At 58.0% G+C, this 19,753-nt stretch overlaps 2 protein-coding genes across 2 annotated transcripts; one reads left to right on the top strand and one right to left on the bottom strand.

Moving 5' to 3' along the window:
• Positions 1-40: 40 nt before the first annotated feature.
• On the top strand, positions 41-5,285 carry CLCNKA (chloride voltage-gated channel Ka). The gene is made up of 19 exons (XM_066564223.1): positions 41-167; positions 245-373; positions 474-602; positions 707-846; positions 935-1,012; positions 1,103-1,181; positions 1,253-1,378; positions 1,488-1,572; positions 1,641-1,742; positions 2,394-2,478; positions 2,563-2,724; positions 2,802-2,871; positions 3,252-3,362; positions 3,439-3,652; positions 3,734-3,867; positions 4,440-4,531; positions 4,610-4,693; positions 4,803-4,889; positions 5,227-5,285. The coding sequence occupies exons 1-19, from the start codon at positions 41-43 to the stop codon at positions 5,263-5,265; spliced, it is 2,073 nt and encodes a 690-aa protein (XP_066420320.1). The 3' UTR covers positions 5,266-5,285.
• A 1,767-nt stretch (positions 5,286-7,052) lies between these two features.
• On the bottom strand, positions 7,053-19,628 carry EPHA2 (EPH receptor A2). Its single transcript, XM_066563830.1, is given in 19 exon segments — positions 7,053-7,696; positions 8,595-8,750; positions 9,805-9,998; positions 10,220-10,369; positions 10,822-11,031; positions 11,140-11,201; positions 11,787-11,969; positions 12,051-12,176; positions 12,255-12,310; positions 12,423-12,522; positions 12,920-13,079; positions 13,480-13,604; positions 13,717-14,049; positions 14,145-14,300; positions 15,358-16,021; positions 16,544-16,611; positions 19,439-19,553; positions 19,555-19,605; positions 19,608-19,628. Coding segments are annotated over 19 exon segments (3,036 nt in total). The 3' UTR covers positions 7,053-7,590.
• Positions 19,629-19,753: the final 125 nt, after the last annotated feature.

Here is a 19,753-nt window from a genome sequence, read left to right as displayed (position 1 = left end):
TACAAAAAAGGGGGTGCGGTCCACCTGAAGCGTCCCCGGGATGGAGCGCCCTGTCCCCAGGGGGCTGCGGGGGGAGAAGGAGGAGGAGGAGGAGGAGGAGGAGGAGAGGGTGCTGGTGTCGGAGCACATTTGGAGACCCTGCCCCACCGCCCGGAGAAGGGTCCGAGGTGAGACCTCCACCCAAAAAGGGGGGTTCTGGGGGCGGGGGTTTTGGGGGGTCAGCACCCTGTTTCCCCCCTCGCAGGGTGCTTGGAGTGGGTGAAGCGGCAGCTGTTCCGCGTCGGGGAGGATTGGTACTTCCTCTTCATCCTGGGGGTGCTCATGGCCACCATCAGCTTCGCCATGGACATCATCACCGCCAGGCTCCACGCGGGTAAACGAGGGGCGCCCCGGGGGCTTTTGGGGGCTCACCGAGTATACGGGGGGGGGGTCGTTAGGGGGGTGCAGCTCCCCTCCCGACACCTCTCCTCCAGCCCACACGTGGCTGTACCGAGAGATCGGGGACATCGGGGTGCTCAAGTACCTCTCGTGGACCCTGTTCCCCACGGCACTGGCCGCCTTCTCCACCGGCTTCTCCCAGAGCATCACCCCGCACTCCGGAGGTGAGCCGGCTGCACCGCGACCTCCCTGACTCCCTAAAACGCACCTTTGGTAATGGGGGTAATCCCTAAAATTTGGATCCTGCCCTCCCCCCTCCCACCCCCAGGCTCCGGCATCCCGGAGCTGAAGACCATCCTGATGGGCGTGGTGCTGGAGGACTACCTGGCCATCCAGAACTTCGGAGCCAAGGTGGTGGGGCTGACCTGCACCCTGACGTGCGGCAGCACCGTTTTCCTTGGCAAAGTGGTGAGGGAAGCCCTTCTGAACCCCAAAATCCCCGGCGGTTTCAGCTGGTGCCGGGGTGGGGGGGCCGCTCAGCGCTGTGTCCCCTCAGGGTCCCTATGTCCACCTCTCCGCCATGGCCGCAGCTTACCTGGGCAAGATGAGGACCACGGTCACCAGGGAATATGAGGTGGGGGTGGCACCGCCCAAAAAATGAACGGAGGGATTTGATTTTGCCCCCAAAAAGTTGGGGTTGTGCCTAACCCCCCCCACCTTACAGAACAAGTTCAAGCAGCACGAGATGCTGGTGGCAGCTCAAGCCGTCGGGGTGGCCACAGTCTTTGGGGCGCCCATCAGCGGTGAGGACCCCCCCTAATCCCACCCTGGGCCCCCCTAAACCTCGCCCTGATCTCTTTCCCCGTTTTTCCAGGGGTGCTTTTCAGCATCGAGGTGATGTCCCCCCACTTTGCCGTGCGGGATTATTGGCGCGGCTTCTTTGCTGCCACCTGCGGCGCCTTCATGTTTCGGCTCCTGGCCGTGTTCAACAGCGAGCAAGGCAAGGCAGGGCGGGCAGGATGTGCCCCCTCTTCCCCTTTACCCTCCCCCGGGACATTTTTGGGGTGCTCACCCCAAACCCACACCCTCATTCCTGTCCCCCCTCCCAGAAACCATCGCCGCTGTTTTTAAGAGTGACCTCAAGATTGATTTTCCCTTTGACCTCCTGGAGACCTTCTTTTTTCTGATTTTGGGGTACGGAGGGTCCGGTTTTGGGGTGCTCTCTGTGCTCTGCCTGTGCCCTACCTGCCCTCTCCTCACAGGACCATCTGTGGGATCGTGGCCTGTGCTTATCTCTTCTGCCAGCGCTGGATGATGGTGGCTGTCAAGAGGAACCGGCTGACGGCCAAGCTCTTGGCCACCGAGTCTGTACTGGGCATCCGTCCATCTGTCTGTCCGCACCCTGCACCCGCTGTGTCCGTGTGTCCGTGCCGTGCAGGCTCTGGGTGTCCCTGTGTCCTTCCCATACACCCTGGCTGTCTGTGTGCCTCCCATGAAGCACCCTGGGTGTCCCTGTGTCCTTCCCATATATCCTGGGTGTCCCTGTGTCCCTCCACCCGTGCACCCTGGGTGTCCCTGTGTCCCTCCCATATACCTCAGGTGTCCCTGTGTCCCTCCACCCGTGCACCCTGGGTGTCCCTGTGTCCTTCCCATATACCCTGGGTGTCCCTGTGTCCTTCCAATATACCCTGGGTGTCCCTGTGTCCCCCACATTCACCCTGGGTGTCCCTGTGTCCTTCCCATACACCCTGGGTGACCCTGTGTCACCCCCATCCACTCTGAGTGTCCCTGTGTCCCCTCCCTGCACCCCAAGTGTCCCTATATGCCCTCCATCCACCCTGGGTGGCCATGTGTCCTCCCTGTGCATCCATCTGTCCCCACTCCCCGACCCTGGGTGCCCCAATGTCCCCCCATGCACCCTGCTCACTAACCCCATCCACCCTGGGTGTCCCTGGGTCCCTCCTGTATGTCTGTCTGTCCGTCCCCATGCACCCAGCCCCTGTGTCCCCCTGCAGCAAACCCGTGTACACGGTGCTGGCCGTGCTGCTCCTCGCCTCCATCACCTTCCCGCCCGGGCTGGGGCAGTTCATGGCCTCCAGGGTGAGTGGGGGGCACTTGGGGCTCCCTGGGGACTCCAAAACCTCCCAGTCGGGGCTCAGGGTGTCCATCTGTCCATCTGTCCAGCTCACCATGAAGGAATATCTCATCTCCCTCTTTGACAACCGCACGTGGGGCGTGCTGGCTGCCAACGCCTCGGGGGTGGCCAAGCCTGGGGGGCTCTGGCAGGAGTGGGACCATCCCTCTGCCACCATCTACGGCACCTTGACCTTCTTCCTGCTCATGAAGGTAACCATGGCTCCCCAGTCCCCAGGTGTGCCCCGCAACATGGTGTCCCCATGAGGTGACCCCCTGTGTCCCCCCAGTTCTGGATGCTGATCCTGGCCACCACCCTGCCCCTGCCAGCCGGGTACTTCATGCCCATCTTCATCTATGGTGAGTCGGGGGCTGGGGGGGACATGGTGGGGACAGCCAGGCTGAGGGGGGCACATGGGAGGGACGGCCAGGCTGGGGGGCACATGGGAGGGACGGCCAGGCTGGGGGGCACATGGGAGGGACAGCCAGGCTGAGGGGGGCACATGGGAGGGACAGCCAGGCTGAGGGGGGCACATGGGAGGGACAGCCAGCCCAGGGGAGGAGTGCAGGGGGTTCATTCAGCCCTTGGAGTGGGATTCTGGGGGGTGCCCAGCCCTGGAGGGGGGTACAGAGGAGGCATCCAGCTCTGGGACAGCTGCAGGAGAGTGGTCACTCTACCTCCACCATTCTGGGGGGGGCCTCCTGGGGTCTCCCTAACTTCCCTCCTCCCCCAATTTTAGGAGCAGCCATCGGGCGCCTGACAGGGGAGGTGGTGGCCCTGCTCTTCCCACGGGGGCTCCATTCAGAAGGACCCCCACGGTCCATTATTCCTGCTGGCTACGCCCTGGCTGGTGAGTCTGGAGGTGGGGGAGACACCCCCACGGGCAGGGGACACCCACCCCATCCCCTGACCCCGCTCCCCGCCAGGCGCAGCCGCGTTCGCGGGCTCGGTGACCCACGCGGTGTCCACGGCCCTGCTGGTGTGTGAGGCCACCGGGCACCTGGGCCACCTCCTGCCCACCGTGCTGGCCGTGCTGGTGGCCAATGCCATCAGCCAGAAGAACCAACCGTCCTTCTACGACGCCGGCATCATCGTCAAGAAGCTGCCCTACCTGCCCCCCATCCGCAGCCGGCACATCGCGTAAGCCCCCGCCCCAAACCCCACGTTTTGAGGACATTCTCCAGGAAACGATGGAAATTTGGGGGGTTTTGTGCTTGCCAGCTCCTACAGAGTGGTGGTGGAGGAGTTCATGGAGCGCCAGGTGGTGGCCTTGGCCAAGGGGGACGGGTTCCAGGAGGTGCTGGTGGCCTTGGACGCCTCTGCTGATGCTGAGTACCCCGTGGTGGAGAGCACAGGTGGGATGTGGGACCTGGGGGGGCCACTGTCACCATGGGGGGTGGCCAGCAAGTCCCTGGCCCTGTGGTGGCCTTTCTGTGTCTACTCCTACTGTTCCCATGGTGTCCACCCCAGTGCCCACTTGATATTTCCCTGCCATCTCCATGCCTTGCCCATGCTGTCCCTATGGGATGTCCCTGCAGTGTCCCCATAGTGCTCTTACGGTGTCCTTTGTTATTCCCAGGCTGTCCTGTTCCCATTGGTGTCCACATGTTGTACCCTCAATATTGCCATGGTGCCACCTCAGTATTCCCACGGTGTCCCCATGCCATTCCCATACCATCCCCATGGTGTCCCTGTACTCTGTCTATGCTGTCCCCATGCTATTCCCTCCATATTCCCATTCTGTCTCCATGGTGTCCCTGTGGGGTGTTCCCTCGATATTCCCATACTGTCCCCATACCATCACCCTGCTTGTCCCCATGAGATGTCCCCTTAGTGTCCCCAGTACCTCGCCCTGTTATTCCCATACTGTTCCCTTGGTGTCCCCCTGGTACTCCCACACTGTCCCCATACTGTCCCCTCTCTCCAGGGTCCCCCACTCTGGTGGGCACCGTCAGCAGGTCCCAGCTGGTCACCTTCCTCCAGAGCCACAAGCACCCTCAGGCCCCCCAAGGGGAGAAGGTAAATGGGGTGGGGGCACCCTACCACAGCAAAAAAGCTGCTTTTCCACCCCAAAATTAACATGTCACCTTCCTCAAGCTGGCCACCGTGGGGACACTTGGGGACGACTGCACCATCGAGCCCATCATGCTCCAGTTCTCTCCATGGACCTCCCTGCACCAGGTCTGGGGGTGTGAAACATATCCTGGGAGCCCCCCCAGGTCTGTGTCACACTGAGGGGACACAGCGAGGGTGGCTTTGTCCCCACGTGTCCCTCTTGTCCCTTTCCCAGGCCTATCACCTCTTCCAGCTGCTGAAGCTGCAGCGAGTCTTTGTCACCCGCTCTGGGGAGCTGGTGGGAGCCGTGAGCAGGGCAGAGGTGAAAAGGGGGAAAAGAAAGGGGGAAAAGAAAGGGGGAAAAGAAAGGGGGAAAAGAAAGGGGGAAAAGAAAGGGGGAAAAGAAAGGGGGAAAAGAAAGGGGGAAAAGAAAGGGGGAAAAGAAAGGGGGAAAAGAAAGGGGGAAAAGAAAGGGGGAAAAGAAAGGGGGAAAAGAAAGGGGGAAAAGAAAGGGGGAAAAGAAAGGGGGAAAAGAAAGGGGGAAAAGAAAGGGAGGAGGAAAGAGAGGAGGAAAGGGGAGCAATGAGGGGAGAAGGGGGTGAAAGGAGAGGGGAAAGTGGGGGGAGAGCCCTCATCCCACCCCCTCTGTCCCCTTCCAGCTGCGGAGAGCAATCGAGGACCTGGCCAACCCCAAGTGATGACGTTTTGGGACCACAGGGGACCCCTCCCCACAGGCGTCCCCCATGAAAAGAGGGGGAGTCCTGACCCCCCCGGCGGTGCGGGGGGTCTGGGCTGGGGGCGTCAGTTGTGCATTAAACCATCAACCCATCAGTGCTTCCTCCTCCTCTTCCTCCAGCCCTGCTGGTTTCTTTTGAGGGGGTCACCCCCTCCCAAACCCAACAACAACGCTTAAAACCCCCCAAATCACCCCAAAACTGCCCAGGACATGCAGCGAAGTGCTCCAGTCTCTGTGACACCTCCTGTGCCCCCCTTCTAAAATTATCATCACATAATTATCCTCATTTTAATTACTGCAATTAATCAGGGGGTGGGTGTTTAGTGACCCCAAAATCCGGGGGGAATGGGGGGCCGAGTCCCCCCAGCTCTTCGGTGCCCCTGGACGGGGGCACAGCGGGTTTGGGCGGCGCATCAGGCGCTAACGAAGCCGTAATTAAGCCTGGGGGGTTAATTAGGCGCGGCGGGGCAGGTTGGGCAGGGCGGGCATGCCCGGGCCCGGCGCAGGACGGGTGAAGAGGGGTCAGCGCCAGGGAGACACCCCAAAAGTGGGGCAGGAGCTGGGCTGGGCTCCGGGCTGGGTGCTGGGAGCGGGGCTGGGCTGCGGCACCCACGGGAGGAGCGAGGGGAGCAGGGGAGGGGTCCGCAGCCCCCCGATCGCCCGGGGGTGGTCAGCGAGCAGCACCCCCAGCCCTGCCCGTCACCCCAAAAGCCCCGCTGTCCCCGTGCCTCAGTTTCCCCGTGGCTTCCCCAGCCCGTGGGCTCCTTGCCCGGCCCCGCCCGGGCACACAGGCGACTGGGGGGTGCCAGGGCCAGCCCAGGGTGTCCCCCCCGATCCGGCCCAGCCCGGGGTGTCCCCCAGGATCCGGCCCCTCCCGATCCGGCCCCTCCCGGGCGCCGCCGGACTTTGAGCCGCGATCGCGGCCGGCGCCGGGGCTGAGCCCCACGGACTCGTGACATCCACGGGACAAAGTGCCCCCAAACGGGGTGAAAATCCCCCAAACCCGCGGCTTTCGCAGCGCGATGTTGGTCCGCCCTCACCTCCCACCCGTCCCTTATTATGGTTTAGGGCAGAAAAAAAATGTCAAACCCCTTTTTCCGGCGTTTTCCTACCCAGTCATTTGCAGGCTCCGGGCAGCCGGCGCGGCCGGGCTTTGGCTTCGGGGGAGCGGCAGGGGATGAAAAGGCCAAATTCCTCCTGGGTTTTGCTGGGGAAAGGGGCCCCGGATGGGAAATGCTCCCGGAGCCCTGTGAAACCCCTTAAAATCCCTGATAACCCCCGAAAAACTGTAAACGCCTTTAAAAACCCTCTTTAACTCATTTAAACCCCCTTAAAAATCCTCTTTAACCTATTTAAACCCCCATTTAAACATCTAAAACCTCTCACTTTTAAAACCCTCTTAACCCTCCAAAAAATCCCTAAATAAACCCCTTAAAAAACATTAAGCCTCCCTAAAAAATAACTTAAAACCCCTTTAAAGCCCCCAACCCCCCTTATAAACCCTGATAACTCCTTAAAATTTTAAAAAAGCCTAAAAACCCCCAAAACTTTAAACCTACTTAACTCCCCCTTAATGCCCCCCAAAACCTTTAAAAATCCTTAAAACACCTTAAAAAAACCCTTTAAAACCCTCTTACAATCCTTTAAATGCCCTTAAAACCCCTAAAATCTAAGGGAAACCCCCTCTCTTTGTCCCCCAAATTCACTCAATCTCTGTGAACCAGTGTGAAAACACAATATTCTAGAATATTCTAGAAAAAAAGCACATGTTTTTATTCAAAACCCCACAAAAATCCCCATAAATCTATGAGAAAAGGGGGGGAAAAAAGCATCCAAGCTGGGTTTTTAAAATTTCCCCCTTTTTTCTCTCCCAAACCTGACACGACCTTTAATTCTTCGCAATAAATATACAAAAATAGAATAAATTAGGTTAAAAAATACAAGGCAACACTGGTAGATCAGCGATAAAGGGCAAAAAATACACCCAAAAACCTGGTGGGAGAGGAATAAATAGGGAGAAAAAAAGCAAAAATAAATCAGTTTTGGGACTGAGCCCTTTTTTTCTTGAAATGTGGGGGAAAAATAAGAAGAAAAATCCCTCCCCCAGTTCCAAAAAAGCTTGAAATTCCATTTTTTTAGGGGGGAGGGAAGGGGCAGCACCTGTTTCATCCCCAGGCGCGGGGACAATATCATTAACACTATAAAAAAACCCTTAATAATTACAGAAATAATAAATAAACCCCTCGGGGAGGAGGGGGGGTTGATGCGGAGTTCTGGGGGTGCGGGGTCAGCCCGGGGCCCCCCCAGCCCCTGCCTGCTCCTGCAGCCCCAGCAGGCTGTAGGCAATGCGCTTCTGGTGGCCCGGCAGCCGCACCCCGATCCGCTTGATGTCCCTGGGAAAGGGAACGGGAGAACACGGAGTCAGGAATGGGAGAATGGGGCTGGAGGGGCTGGGGCCACCACGGCCACAGCCCGGGACTGGGGGGACCCAGGAGCAGCGTCCTCGGGGCGGGGGATGGATCGGGGGGGTGGACACGGCTCATCCCGATGGATGGATGGATGGATGGATGGATGGATGGATGGATGGATGGATGGATGGATGGATGGATACAGCTCATCCCAAGGGATGGATGGATGGACACGGATGGATGGATGGATGGATGAGGGCGTGGACACAGCTCATCAGAGTGGACATGGATGGATGGACATGGCTCATCCCAAGGGGTGGACAGCTGGACATGGCTTATTCTGGGGGCTGGATGGATGGATAGATGGACATGGCTCATCCTGAGAGATGGATGGATGGACACAGCTCATCAGAGTGGACATGGATGGATGGATGGATGGATGGATGGATGGATGGATGGATGGATGGATGGATGGATGGATGGATGGATGGATGGATGGATGGACACAGCTCATCCAAAGGGATGGATGGATGGACATAGCTAACCCCGAGGGATGGATGGACATGGCTCATCCTGAGGGATGGAGGGATGGACATGGCTCATCCCGAGGGATGGACAGACTGACGTGGCTCATCCTAAGGAATGGATGGACACGGCTTATCTCGAGGGACAGATGGACAGATACAGCTCATCCTGGCCTCTCCAGCCAAGGAACATCTAATTTTATCCCATCCCTCAGGCCACCAAGGCCACAGAAGTGGTTTCCGTTCCCAGCACATCCCTGTCCCTTGGGACTTGGAGGGGAGGGGATGGGGACAGCGTGGGGACACATCCTAGGGACAGCCTGGGAGGGTCAAGGGGACAGCACGGGGACAGGACTCACTCGCTGGTCATCTGCAGGACCTTCTCGATGGTGCTGTAGCCCGAGGCCATGAAGGTCTCTGTGTACTGGGGCATGCGGATGGACTCCAGCCACTCCGGGACCGAGCGGAACGGGACGCCCTCGGAGCCGCTGGTGCTGGGCAGCCGGATGGACACCCTGCGGGAAAATGAGGCAAAAATAGAAAAATGCAAAAAAAGTGGCGCAGAAATGCAAGGCTGGAAAAGCGATGTGAAAACAGAAGGGCGTGAAAGCGATGCAGAAAGGAAATGATGCAAAAAATGATGCAGGAATGGAGGGGTGCAAAAAAATAATGTGAAAATGGAAGGTGCAAAAAACAATGTGAAAATGAGAAGGTGCAGAGAATGACACAGAAAGGTGAGGACACAAAAATATTGCAGAAATTAAACAATGCAAAAAATTATGCAGGAGCAGAAAGGTGCAAAAATGATGCAGGAATGAAAGGGTGGCAAATAGAGATGCAAAAGTGGAAGGATGGAAAAATAACACAAGTTGAAAAGATGCAAAAAATAATGTGAAAATGGGAAGATGAGAAATTCAGTGGAAATGGAAAAAGGAAAAAAATAATGCCAAAAACTGGAAGGATGCAAAAATAGCGCAGAAATGAAATGGTGCAAAAAGTGAGGTGAAAGTAGGAGGTTAAAACAATAATGCAGAAATGGAAGGATGTGAAAAATTATATGAAAATGGAAGGATGGAAAAACAATGCAGAAATGGGAAGATTCCAAAACATAAATGCAAAAATGAGATGATGAAATTGTGATGCAGAAAATGAAATGCTGCAAAAAGTGGAAATGTGAAAATGAGGCAATACCAAAAAATGATGCAGAAATGGAGATGCCAGAAGCAATGAGAGAGTGCAGAGATGCAAAACTCAACCCAAATCAGCACCATGAAAGTACAAAAACTGATGCACAAAATGCAAAGATGAAAACAAAATTATGCAAAAAATGATAGAAAACACAAAGACATGCAAGAATCAGAGAATCCCAGACTGATTTGGTTGGGAGGGACCTTAAAGCCCACCCCATTCCACCCCTGCCATGGGCAGGGACACTTTCCACTATCCCAGGAGTCTCCAAGCCTGGCCTTGGACACTGCCGGGGGTCCAGGGGCAGCCACTGCTGCCGTGGGCAACTGCTCCCCTCCCTCTTCTTGCCCCCCACCCCATCCTGGCGCTCCCTGCACTCACCGAGGGTCGAAATCTGCCAGTGCCTTGAGGGAGTCGGGGGCGCGGATGAGTTTGTCGAGGATGCTGACGATGTCGGGGAATTTGGGGCGCCGGCTGCGCTCCTGCTGCCAGCACTGCATCATCAGCTGGTAGATGGCCGAGGGACAGTCCAGCGGCGCCGGGAGGCGGAAGCCCTCGTTGATGGCCTTCATCACCTACGAGGAGGAGGAGGAGGGTCAGGGATGGTCCCCCCAAAACAGGTGTTCATTCACAGAATCCCAGAATGGTTTGGGTTGGAAGGACTTTAAAGCTCATCTCATTGCAGCCCCTGTCCTGGGCAGGGACACCTTCCACTGTCCCAGGTTGATCCCAGCCTTGTCCTGGCCTTGAATGTCTCCCAAAACGCTGCTGGTGGTGGTGGAGGGTGGGCACTCACCTCATGGTTGGAGAGCTCCCAGTAGGGCCGCTCTCCGTAGGACATCACTTCCCACATGACGATGCCGTAGCTCCAGACATCGCTGGCAGAGGTGAACTTGCGGTAGGAGATGGCTTCGGGTGCTGTCCAACGGATCGGGATCTTCCCACCCTACAGCGACATTGGGGTCAGCCCCGCACACCCAATAAACCCCCTCACCTTGTTCAACCACCCCAACATGGCCACCATGATGGACCATCACCCACCTTGTTCAACCACCCCAACATGGCCACCATGATGGACCATCACCCACCTTGTTCAACCACCCCAACATGGCCACCATGATGGACCATCACCCACCTTGGACAACCACCCCAACATGGCCACCATGATGGACCATCACCCACCTTGGACAACCACCCCAACATGGCCACCATGATGGACCATCACCCACCTTGTTCAACCACCCCAACATGGCCACCATGATGGACCATCACCCACCTTGGACAACCACCACCAACAACCAACCATCACCACAACCAATCCCCCCCTCACCTTGGCCACCCTTCCATGGCCAGCCAGCCACCCCTCCCTGGCCACCACCCCGCTGCAGTGACACTCACGCTGGTGGTGTAAGTGGCTTCAGGGTCATCCTCCAGCACCCTTGAGAGCCCAAAATCGGACACTTTGCACACCAGGTTGCTGTTCACCAGGATGTTCCTGGCAGCCAGGTCCCGATGGACATAATTCATGTTGGCCAAGTACTTCATGCCAGCAGCGATGCCCCTCAACATCCCCACCAGCTGGATGATGCCAAATTCACCTTCTTTTTCCTGGGAAAAGGGGAGAATTCAGCCTGGAATCCACCTGTTGTCCCACCTCCTTTGGTGGATGTTGGAGGTTCCACCACCCCATGATTGTTGCCACCGCGTGTCACCTACCCTCAAGAATTTATCCAGTGCCCCGTTCTCCATGTACTCCGTGATGATCATGAAGGGCTTGTCTGTACAAAAGAAAGACCCCAAAATAGGTAAAAAAACCAAAAAATATCCCTCCAAGCCCCCAAAAATGTCACCACCTTAAAATCTCTAAACCTCCCACAAGCCCTCCCAAAATCCTTAAACCCCCAAATGCCCAATGTCCCTCAAAAAAACTCAATCCCCCAAAACAACCCCAACCCCTCAAAAACTACAAAAAAAACCCCAACCACCCCCCAAAACCCAAACCCTACCAATTCTCCCCAAAAACTCCAGACCCCCAACTCCCCAAAAAGTCACCTCCATTAAGCATTCCCAAAACAACAATAAAGTTTCAACCCCCTTACAGACCCCAATAAACCCCAACACCAAAACCCCAAAATAACTCCCCCAACTCCTCCAAAAATCCCTGAAGCTCCCCATAAAATCTCCCAAATAAACCTGAATTCCCTCCCCAGAAAAATCCCCAACCTCATCCCCCAAAAAGAGCCAAGTCCTCCAAATTCCCCTTTGCACTGTTGCTCAAAACACCTTATATGGCTTTTTTTGGGGTGTTTTGCTGGGAAATTGGGGTGGTTTTTTTGTGGGGACAGGACATAGAGGACACTCACACTTGGAGACAACGCCCTCGAGGCGGATGATGTTGTGGTGGCAGAACTGTCCCATGATGGTGGCCTCGCTCAGGAAGTCCACGCGCTGCTTCTCCGTGTACCCCACCTTCAACGTCTTGATGGCCACTGGCACCTCCTTCCTGCCGCGCTTCAGGGTGCCCTTATACACCTCCCCAAATTCACCTGGTCCAAAAAATTGGGCACCTTTAGCCCCCTTGTCCCACTGTGATTTCGGGGTGTCTCTGGGGGGACAAAGCTACGCACCGGCACCGATGACCTTCTGGCGGGTGATGAAGGATGGAGGGATCTCGGTGGTGAACTTGAGCATGGCTTGGTTGGGGTCTTCGTAAGTGTGGGGGTCGACGTAGGTCTTGAGGGGCTTCAGCTGGTCTGGAAGTGTCAAGGAGGGGGTCAGCACCCCTGTCACCCTCTGCCCATCCCTGTTGTCCCCACTGTCCCATGGCTCACCTGACTTGGAGAAGTAGACGTCCTCGGCAGATTGGCGTGGCCGTGACCTCCTCTTCCTGCGGAAAAGCAGCATTTTGTCCCAAAAGATCATCCCTCGCCCATATTTGGTGGTGGGACAACAACATTTTGGGGTTTTGGGGAGGTTTTGGGGAGGGTTTTTCCCCTTACCGACGGAGGATGAAGAGGAGAGTGACCAAGAGGAACACGACAAAGACAATGCCAGCGATGCTGCCAGCGATGACAGTGGCTGATGCCATGGCCTCAGAACCTGTGGGGACCATCCAGGTGAGCCCTGCACTCCCTGGAGCACCCACCCTGCACTCCTGACACCCCCTGGAGCACCCACCCCGCACTCCTGACACCCCTGGAGCACCCACCCCGCACTCCTGACACCCCCCGGAGCACCCACCCCGCACTCCTGACACCCCCCGGAGCACCCACCCTGCACTCCTGACACCCCCTGGAGCCCCCACCCCGCACTCCTGACACCCCTGGAGCACCCACCCCGCAATCCTGACACCCCCTGGAGCACCCACCCCGCACTCCTGACACCCCTGGAGCACCCACCCTGCACTCCTGACACCCCCCGGAGCACCCACCCTGCACTCCTGACACCCCCCGGAGCACCCACCCCACACTCCTGACACCCCCCAGCCCCTCCTCACCCTCGGGCAGGGTCTCGAACTCGTGCTGGGGGCTGAAGGCCCCGTGGCCATCAGCGGTGAGAGCCTGGACCCGAACCACGTAGGCGGTGCCTGGGGACAGCTTGGGCAGGGTGACAGAGGTGCCCTCGCAGCGCAGCACTGAGTAGCTGTTCTCATCCACCTGGGGACACAGCAGGATGACATTAGGGTGACACGCAGGGAGGGGTGGCACGGGTGGGGCAAAGATGAGCTGATGTGGGGGATGTGACATGGATGGGGCAGGGATGGAGGTGACATGGATAGAGGGATGAACATGGGAGGGACATGGATGGAGGCAAGGATAGAGGTGATGTGGATGGGGAGGTGACGTGGATGGGGAGGTGACGTGGATGGGGCAGGGATGGAGGTGACAGGGATGGGGACAAGGATGGAGGTGGCGTGGATGGGGGGCTGATGTGGCTCAGGGCAAGGATGGAGAGATGACGTGGATGGAGATTGCATCGACAGAGCTGACACAAGTGGGGGCAAGGATGGAGGTGACACGGATGGAGGTGACACAGATGGAGGTATCAGGCTGTCACCTTCTTGCTGTAGGTGACCTCGTACTTCCAGACCCGACTCTGCTGCCGCAGTGGCACTGTCCAGGACAGGACCAGGCTGGTGGCCGTCCGTCCATCCAGGCTCACTGATGTCACCCGGGGGGGCTCTGCCGTGGGACACAAAGTGACATCACTGAGGTGTTCCCATGGGGGACAGGGACACCACAGATGTGTCCCCACCACAGAGGGAAGGTGTGGGAGCTGCTGGTGTCCCCTCACCTGTCTGGTTGACGCTGATGGTGGCGCTGGCCACGCTGCGCTGGTGGCTGGAGGGGGACACCCCATTGCGGGCCTCCACGGTGAAGGTGTAGTTGACGTGTGGCTCCAGGTCGGTGACAGTGACCTCTGTCCCCGTGAGCCCCTGGGGGGGCTGTGAGAACCGGACCCCCCCGTCGCAGGGCCGGCACTCGCCGCTCTCGGGCCAGCACTGCTCGCAGGTGACACTGTAGGTGACATCCTCGCGGCCACCGGGGTCGGCCGGGGGGGCCCAGCGCAGCTGCACCGCGGCCCCCAACCCCAGGGCTGTGACAGCCTGTGGGGGCGAGGGGGGACCTACAGGGGACATAGGGCAGGGTCAGGGCACAGGGTGGTTCTGTGTCACCTCAGTGAGGTGACAACACAGTGTTCCCCCTCCGGAGGTGACTTACGGGTGCAGGGATGCTCCGGGGGGTCCTCAGGGGCCCGGAAAAATCCATCCTCACACGGGCAGGCAGCAGCAGCGGCCGGGGAGGGCAGGGTATGGGGGGGACAGGGCTGGCAGCCCCCCGAGGACACCGCGGCCTTGAAGGTGCCAGGGGGACAAGCTGGGGGGGGACGACACACAAAGAGACACCGGTGAGATCCCAAATCCTGCTCCCCATCCATGGGATCAGCAACTGGCAGGTGGGGGGAAGCACCCCCCAAGCACCCAGAGAGGAGTTTAGGGGAGTTTGGCTCATTTTGCAGCTTCTTTATTATTGGGGAGCCCCCCCAAAACCACCCCCCTCCTGGCTGAGCCCTGCTGCACTCACTGCATTAGTGATGCTGAAGGGGACTGATCCAGGATGGGGAATTTTTGGTCCAACATCTATTTTCTCCACCTCAAATGAGGAGTTTTAGGGTGTTTAATCTTATTTTGCAGCTGCTACTTTTTTTTTTTTTTTTGCTACTTTGTATTGTTACTTTAAAGTAGCAATTTAACAATGCTTTGTATTGCTACTGTAAAGTATTGCTACTTTATTTTACTTTATTATTACTACTGGGATCCCCCCAGCCCACCCTTCATCTGTCTGAGTTCTCTCTACAGTGGTGATGCTGAAAAATGAGGATCCAGGGCTGGGAATTTTGGAGCCAAAAGCTCATTTCTCCAACTCTGAATCAGGAATTTTTCAGACGTTTCACCTCATTTTTGCAATCACTGCCCCACCTGTCACTTTAGTTTTTTAAGATTTTCTAAGCCTTCTAATGTTGACATTCTTGTAGCAAACTTTCTCACACGCTTTCTGTAAATAACTCATTGTTTTGCATTCTTTTATAAAAGAAGAGAAAGTTGATAGACTGTTAGTCTGTCCAGTGTCATTGGAGAGGTGGCACTGTCACCCTCCAATCCACTGTCACTCTTAGAAAACTATAAATGTTAGAGTCAGAAAATAAACTTCCCTTTTTTCTTCACCTTGAAATCAGCGGTGTGCACTTGTGTTCTTTCATGTCCTATAGTGACACCCCACCCCTCTCTCAGCTAAACCCTTCCACAATCCACTCAAGGCTGAGGATTGGGAATTTTGGGGCCAAACCCCCACTCCTGTTCCCTCCCATCCCACCCCAGGCACACACCAAGCTGGCCTATCCTCAGACACCCCCTCGATTTAGCCCAGTCCGTACCTTGGCAGGTGTCTCCCAGGCTCTGGAAGCCGGCCCGGCACAGGCACTCCCCGATGGGCACGAGCCACTCGCCGTCGGCGTTGCAGTGCAGGGCCGGCGCCTGCTCGGCCACGGCCTCGGCCACGCACGAGCCCCGCACCTCGGCCAAGGTCTGTGAGTCAGCACCGGCCACGGTCTCCGGGAAGCGCGCCATGCCCCGCACCACAGCCGGGCACCGCTTGTAGTACACGCGCACGGAGAGCAGCGCCACGCAGGCGCCCAGGTCCTGGAAGGCCAGGTAGAAACCCTTCCTGCGGAGCGGCCCCACCGAGCGCACCTCCACGTTGAGCTTCACATTGCGGGTGGCGAAATCCTCCTGCACGGTGATCTCGTCCGGAGCGATGGTGTCGATCTTCCTGAACTGGCGCTTCTGGAAGTTGGTGCCGTAATCCACGTCGGACTCGGCGTAGTAGAGGTTGAAGGTCTCCTTGCAGGAGCCGCCGCCGTCCGTGGGGAAGCTGTTGCAGTCGCGCACGGTGAACTGCAGCTCGATGAAGATGCGCTGGGCCACGCCGCGGTAGATCCAGTTGGTGCGGAGCCAGTTCTCCTGCTCGCCCTCCAGGACGTTGCACACGGAGTACATGTAGATCAGGGAGTCGTTGAGGACGTTCTGCAGCTGGTCCCACTGTCCCCGGAGACAGAAATGGGGCTATGGAGGGGAACTGAGGCACTGTCCTCAGGGATGGGTTTGTCCTCATCTCATTCCCCCTGTCCCCATCCCCATGGAAGTCCCCAGACACATCCCAGAGGTGTCCAACTCCGTGGGTGTCCCCATGTCCATACCCATGGGTGTTCCTGGTCCCATGGAGGGCCACAGCCCAATCCCAGCGGAGGTCTCCAACCCCATGGGTGTCCCTGTCCCTATGCCCATGGAGATCCTCACAACTGAGGGATGTTCCTGTGGAGGTCCCTCTCTACAGATGCTCCTGTCCCCATTCCCATGAATGCCCCCAGGCCCATCCCCCTGGATGTCTCTATTCCCATGGAGGTCCCCATTTGCCACCCCCATGGATGCCCTCATCCCCATTCCTGTGAAGGTCCCCAAAGATGTCCTTGTCCCATCCCCGTGGAGCTCCCCCATGGCTGTCCCCATTCCCCATCCGGGTGCTGGCCAGCAGGGCCAGATGTCAGATCCATGGGTGCTCACCCCTTTTCCATAGGGATGGGTGAGCCAGCCCAGCTCCCCATGTGCCTTGGCGAAGTCCAGCAGCACCACTGTGGGAGAGGAGAGAGGACATGGATGTCAGCAGATGCCACCAGGACCTGCAGGTGCCACCAATACACCCCTCTGGCCCTTGGATGTCCATGCCCCAGGACCCACGGACAACCCCATGGAAGTCCCCAGGATATGCAAACACTCCTGGGATCCACAGATGTCCCCAAATTTATCCATGTCCTGGGCGCAGGTGCCCAGGAGATCCATGAATTTTGGGGACATCTGTGGATCCCAGGGACCCGTGGATGCCATCAGGACCCACAGACATCCCACCAGGATCCCTGGATGTCCTGGGCACTCACAGACATCCCTGGAACCCACAGATGCCAGGAGATTCCATGGATGTCCTCAAGACCCCTGGATACCCCCAGGACCCACGGATCCACCCCATTTCCAAAGAGTCATGGATGTCCCCAGGTCCCCAAGAGTCATAGATGTCCCCAGGACTTCCAAACAGTCCCAGGCCCCAGAGGTGTCCCCTGGACCCACGGATCCCCCCGTTCCCGGCAGATTCCGCTGGAAGAAGCCCCCCGGGGGCCGCCCCCAGAGGCGGGGAAGCCGCGGGGCCCGGCGGGACCTGCCCTGGCACGCCGAGGGCGGCGGCCGGATCCAGCGCCGGGAGAGGAAGAGGAGGAAGAGGAGGCCGGGGAGGGAGCGGGGCCCCCCGGTGAATCACCCCCCAGGAATGTGCCCGGACGCCCGGGTTCAGCGGCGAGATGGGTCCGGCGGGACGGGGCCATTTCGGGACGGATGTGCCCCCCCAGCTCCCACGGCTGAGCACGGACGGGCTCGCGGCGGGTGCCGGGAGGGTCAGGTCTGGGGGATACCCCAAAACCTGCCTGGGGGGGACCCCAGAACCTGCCTGGGGGGGACGCGGGTGGCTGCAGCGTCCCCCCCGCGCCGTGCCCGGGGTCAGGAAGGATGCCGGGGCGGATATCCCGGTTTTCCTGAGGCTGGAAATCCCCCCCGCGAGCCTCCGGAGAGCGGAAAGCTGCCGGAGCCAGGGCCGGAGCGGGCGGGGGTTCCCCGCCAGTGCCCCCGGGGGTGGCTCTGGGGACAGTCCCGGGGCCGGGGTTGCTCCAGGGGCGCAGCAGCCCCGGGAGCTCCTGGGACAGCGCCGGGGCCGCAGCCCTGTCCCGGGAGTCACCTGTACCCACCGCCATCACCATCATCATCATCATCATCATCAAATTCTCCGTCGCCTTCGTCACCCGGCCACGGCCGCCCCCACCCCCAGTGCCACCTGATGTGGCCACCAACTCTATCGCCACCCTCAGCGCCACCCCCGCCCTCCGGAGCAGCATCCCCGTCCCATTCCCAATCCCATTCCGGCTGCATCCTTATCTCTGTCCCCTGCCCTGCCCTAACCCCATCCCAACCTTTGCCTGAATCCGAATTCCATTCCCAAAGTGAACCCAAATCCCATCCCCTCCGCTCCCATTCCTGTCCCCATCCCAATCCCATCCCTGTCTCAACCTTAACGAGAATCCCAATCCCAAAATGAATCCCATCCTCATCCCAACCTCATCTCCTCCTCAATCTCAATCTGAACCCCAATCATAATTCCAAAATTGATCCCATCCCAGTCCAAATTCTGCTCCATTCTCTCCTCTTTAACCTCGTCCCCACCTCATCCCCAAATCCCACTGAACCTCACAGAGGGGAACCAATCCCCTCAAAATCCCCAAATCCCATCACTCTCCCACCACTTTCCCTTTCCCCCCACGCACTTTTAAAACCTCAAATCCCAGTATTCCCTCCTGGGAAACAGCACTTTGGGAACACACCCCAAATCCCACAGCTGCCACGGGATCATCCCCTCTGCTGTCCCCCCAGTACTTCCAAAAATCCTCATTTTAGGGTTTTTTACCCCATTTTTAGTTTACAGGGAGTATTTTTGATCCCAGCCTCTGATTTATTTGCATTTGGGGCTGGATTCTTCCACTTTACCCTCAAAAAATGACGAATTAAAGCCATCAGGCAGGGTTTATAGAAACTCAATCCTAAAAAAAATCCAGGTATACACAAAAAAGTGATTTTCCCCCTTTTCTTTTGCCCAATCCTGCCAAACTAAGCCCCTAAATCACTGGGGGAAGGGTTGCGAGGTGGAGGCCGAGACGCTGCTTGTTTTTTCCCAGCAATTTTTTGGGATTTTCCTGACATTGTTTTCCAGCTCTCTGGCCGGATCCTACCCGACCCTGCACCACCCATGGGAAACGCTCCATTTTAAGGTGATATTCCCCTTTTTGGGGGGTTTATTTTTTAATCCCCCCCACCTTCACCCCTGGCCAGTCTCCTTTGGGGGCTCCCGGCAGGACCTGGCCCCGATGCGTCAGTTGGACGCTCGGCATGGGAAAAGTTGCCCCAAACTCTTGGGTTTTTCCTCATTTTGACTTTTTTCTCCCCATTTAAAATTCTTTCTCCTCTATTTTAGTTGTCCCCCAATTTTAGCTGCTCCCCTCCCGTATTTTTATCTCCCCATACACCTTTTTAACTCCCCCCCCTTACTTTAACTTTTGCTCCTTAATTTAACTTTTCCCCTTTTAATTTAAACTTCTCCGCCCTCATTTCAACTTTTCCCCTAATTTTAACCTTCCCCCCCTGCCCCAAAGGTGCTCCGGCACCTGCAGACTCCCCACCGCACCCCAAACTGTGCGGGGGGAAGGGGGAACCCACATCCCCCTTTACCCTCAGAGCGCTCCCCGACTCCTCAGCTCCCCCCAGACCACCCGAATTTACCCCAAAACCACCCCACCCTTGGGGGTGCCTGCAATAAAGGAGTTTCGGGGTGCTCCTCCGCCCCAAAAAAAAGTGGGGGGGACTCACCTTCCTCGGCGGCGAGGGGGCTGAGGGCGGTGAGGAGGAGGAGGGTGAGGGTGAGGGTGAGGGCCGGGAGGGTGCCGGCCATGGCGGGGCGGTTTTGGGGGGGTCCCGGGCGCGCCCCACGAGCGGCGGCCCCGCGGGGAGTGCGGGGGGTGTGGGGTGCGGGGCCGCGCGCCCGCTCCTGTTCATTCATGCCCTGCTGACGTCACCGGCCACGCCCGCTCTTAAAGGCGCAGGAGCCGCTCCCAGTACGCACCAGTACGGCACTGGGAGGGCGCCCGCCCCAGGGAAGGACGCGGCCGGGTGGAGGGGAGGGGG

The sequence above is a fragment of the Molothrus aeneus genome, chromosome 21, assembly GCF_037042795.1.
Source record: "Molothrus aeneus isolate 106 chromosome 21, BPBGC_Maene_1.0, whole genome shotgun sequence".
In the NCBI taxonomy this organism is placed as follows: Eukaryota; Metazoa; Chordata; class Aves; order Passeriformes; family Icteridae; genus Molothrus; species Molothrus aeneus.
Note: the sequence above shows the minus strand (reverse complement) of the source record. Positions and strands in the feature narration are given on the sequence as shown.